This window comes from Schistocerca americana, chromosome 4, assembly GCF_021461395.2.
Source record: "Schistocerca americana isolate TAMUIC-IGC-003095 chromosome 4, iqSchAmer2.1, whole genome shotgun sequence".
Taxonomy (NCBI): Eukaryota; Metazoa; Arthropoda; class Insecta; order Orthoptera; family Acrididae; genus Schistocerca; species Schistocerca americana.
The window spans coordinates 448,953,372-448,957,096 of NC_060122.1; the positions used below are offsets into that span (position 1 = coordinate 448,953,372).

A 3,725-nucleotide genomic window follows, 5' to 3' on the forward strand; every position below is an offset into this window, starting at 1 on the left:
GACCTATTAAGTGGAACCCAGAAACCCACCACCCGATGGCGCAAGCCAAAGAATCTGCCTGAGCCTCTCATTCAGACCCTCAACTCGGCTCGGCACCAAAGAACCACAGTCTGTTCTGTCGACAGTGTTGCAGATGATGAGCTCCACCTTTATCTCGCAAGCGAGATTGGCAGTCTTCACAATTTCCGCTAACCGCCTGAAACCAAAGAGAATCTCCTCTGATTCTAAGTGACATGTCATTAGTACTGACATGGGCCACCACCTGCAGTTGGCTGCACCCTGTACTCTTCATGGCATCCAGAGGCACGCTTACTACATCCGGAATGACTCACCCCGGTATGCACATGGAGTGCACACTGGCTTCCTTCCCCTCCTTGACCGCCATGTTCCTAAGGGGGCCCATTACATTTCTAACATTGGAGCTCCCAACTATCAGCAAACCCACCCTCTGTGAAAGCCCAGACCTTGCGGGCCAAGAAGCTTCCTCTGGAACAGGGTGGACGACTGCATCTGGCTCCGAGACTTTGTCAGTCACAGATAACGCTCGAAACCTGTTCGTCAAATGAACCAGGGAGACCCTACGATCGGCCCCTCGGAAAGTCTTTCACTGCCTGCCAGACTTTGGAACGATCTCCCACTTGACCGTGGGTTAGGGATCAACCACAGTGCAGGCAGTACCCGGGGTGGCCACAGTAGTAGACCGATTGGGGGATACATGGAATGTGCTAGATGTCCCTCGCATACCCGCGTCCGACCTCCCACAGTGATGCCTCTTGGCAGCAGCCTCAAGCTGTTCGACAGAAGCTAACACAGCCTGGAGCTGTGAGTGAAGGGTCAACAGCTCAGTTCGCCTGTACACAGCAATCACAGTTCCTATCCATTATTGAAGTCGCTCCTGTTTGAAACTTGTAAAAATATACTTTCCTCAAACATCTCATAAAATTTCACGAGCTGTGACTATATCGGTAAAACCACCTTAGACACGTTACCCACCTGTTCCTCGAAGCAAGGAGTGATATATGTCCATCGTGATTACATCCCATAATTTTAGTGGTACTAATTGTTCATTTGAAAGACAGTGGTGTGCAAAATTTAAAGAATAAAGTAACTTTCACATGATGTGTCACTGCAAATAACATAGCCCAGTGATACAAAGAAAGAACTGCTGCAGTGTAGCACATAAGGAACAAAAACATACATGGTGAGACTAATAGGAGGCCTCTTTTGTTAAAATATAATAATTACACTGAAATCATCATGATTCATGATGGTCTCCTGGACATTACAAAATTTAAAATATTGTCCTTCATAGAGAGTGTGATCACCAGGGACAGCAATGCATGACCTTAAACATGCTCCTATTCTTGCCACAAGGTTGGTAAGGAGTTCTTGGTTTTTGCAACAGGACATTTCATTTCTCCTCCAGTGCAGTTCACAACTGCTGAATGGTCACTGGTGTATGTGGAACTGCTGCAACACGCCTCTGAAGTGCACCCCACTTGTGCTTGATAGGATATAAGTTGGGGGAATGGGTACGCCAGTCCATTCACCAAATAGCTTCTTGTTCCAAGGGCTTCTCCACCTACGCTTTCGACATGGTTAAAAATCAAGTCAGGCCTGTAGCCATGTATGGAAAGGTGCACATGGGGAAGCAGTACAATGACACAAGAATGTTGATTGGTGAGTGGACACTGCTCAAAGATTTGGAGGTCAGCATGCTCACTCAACATTATGCCACCCCACATGCAAAACCCGAACCACCAAAACAAAACACGAACCACCAAAACAAAACCCAAACCACCAAAACAAAACCCGAACCACCAAAACAAAACCCGAACCACCAAAACAAAACCCGAACCACCAAAACAAAACCCGAACCACCAAAACAAAACCCGAACCACCAAAACAAAACCCGAACCACCAAAACAAAACCCGAACCACCAAAACAAAACCCGAACCACCAAAACAAAACCCGAACCACCAAAACAAAACCCAAACCACCAAAACAAAACCCGAACCACCAAAACAAAACCCGAACCACCAAAACAAAACCCGAACCACCAAAACAAAACCCGAACCACCAAAACAAAACCCGAACCACCAAAACAAAACCCGAACCACCAAAACACTCACATTCGGCAATGTTTCTGGGTGCATTACGTGTTCCCACTTCTCACCATGTGAGGGTAAGTCCAGATCACTATTGAGACAATCTGTTGCCATCAACCTCACTCCTCATTGCTCCATTGCTTCACAATGACACAGAAGCTGCAAGTGAGTGGTCTCTTTGCCCAATGACCCGTATGTTCCGTTGATGCCCACACATTGGCGGCAATGTTTGTAATGCTGTCAAGAGCATAGGGATATGCTCTTGGCAGCACAACAAATATTGGCGTCGATGTGTGGGTGTTAACAGAACATACTGTCATTGGGCAAAGAGACTACTCACTTGCAGTTGCTGTGTCACTATGAAGCATTAGACCCAGTGCCTTGCAGTCCTGTTGAATGTGGTTTTGATTGTGCCCATTGTTTGACATTGGTCCCTTCTTGTCCGTTGCACAATACAGTGGTGATCTGCTGTTGTAGTTAACTGTATTCAGTCACCACTACTTCTTTGGGCAGCAGCACCTGTAGTTCACAATGCTCCCCATACATGTGAAACAATTCTGCAAGCAATACCAAACTCATGGGCTTCATTTGTCACACTTTGTCATCCTTCCAGTTCCCGAATGATTCTTCCACGTCTGAAGTCATCCAAATGTTGTCTCTAGGCCATGTTGTAATGAACACCACCACAGTGCACCATAACTGCTTGCTGAGTCACACACATATTTTCCTGTTCCTTCAACTCCTTCGTGTTGAGGGGCAAACCTCACTCGGCGCCCATGAGGTCCAGCTTTCTGTGCATGACTGTGAGGCATCTGGCAACACTCAGCACAGTCATTCATTTCCACCAAGTCATCGTAGTCATCATACTTTAACTGCTGCATTAATTTGTTTAACTAGTCATTTCTTTTCTGCTCCTTGGCTACAGTTATATTTCCCATCAAAGATTTGAACTCTTTCCCACATTCTAACATATTTACTATAAAAATATTAAATTCCTCCTCTTGCCCTATGCAAACAGTGTGTGATTTCATGCCTAATGGTAAACTGAATAATGTATCAGGAACTTCGTTCTCCCCACCCTTAACAGACTGAATCTCTGAATCATATTCCTGTAGAAGTAAGTGTTCCATGAAGTTATTTACTAGGCATTAAGTTCTCTTAAGCACAATGGTCAGTGTAGATAGTAATTTTATGTCCATAAAGCAAATATTTAAATTTCCTTACTGCTAGACTACAGCAGAGTTTCCTTTCCCAGTATAGGATAATTTTTCTCACACTTAGTGAACATTCTACTCCCAAAAGCAATATTACTACAATTTTTGTTTTCACCCACATACCATCATTGAAACACTACACATCCTACTCGATATTTAACAAGTGAAATTCATGTGCCCCAATAATTTAGGATTATGAACTACTACCTTTAACTGATGAAATCTATTTTGCCTTTCATCATTCTATAACCATGAAGCTTTCAATTTGAGTAAATAGTTTGTATTTGGACTAAACAATACTCTGTATGTAGTGCCTGTAAAATCCTTTCATTCCCAATAAAGACTTCAACTGACTTATTTTTTGATGTTGGACAATTTTAATACACAATATTTTCTCTGGAT

General features: G+C 43.9%; 1 protein-coding gene across 1 annotated transcript; it reads left to right on the forward strand.

Annotated features, from left to right (window-relative positions):
• The first annotated feature begins 1,743 nt into the window (after positions 1-1,743).
• Positions 1,744-3,490, forward strand: LOC124613540 (pollen-specific leucine-rich repeat extensin-like protein 1). The gene is made up of 2 exons (XM_047142251.1): positions 1,744-2,138; positions 3,412-3,490. Exons 1-2 carry the CDS (start codon positions 1,744-1,746, stop codon positions 3,488-3,490), a joined length of 474 nt encoding a protein of 157 aa, XP_046998207.1.
• The last annotated feature ends 235 nt before the right edge of the window (positions 3,491-3,725 follow it).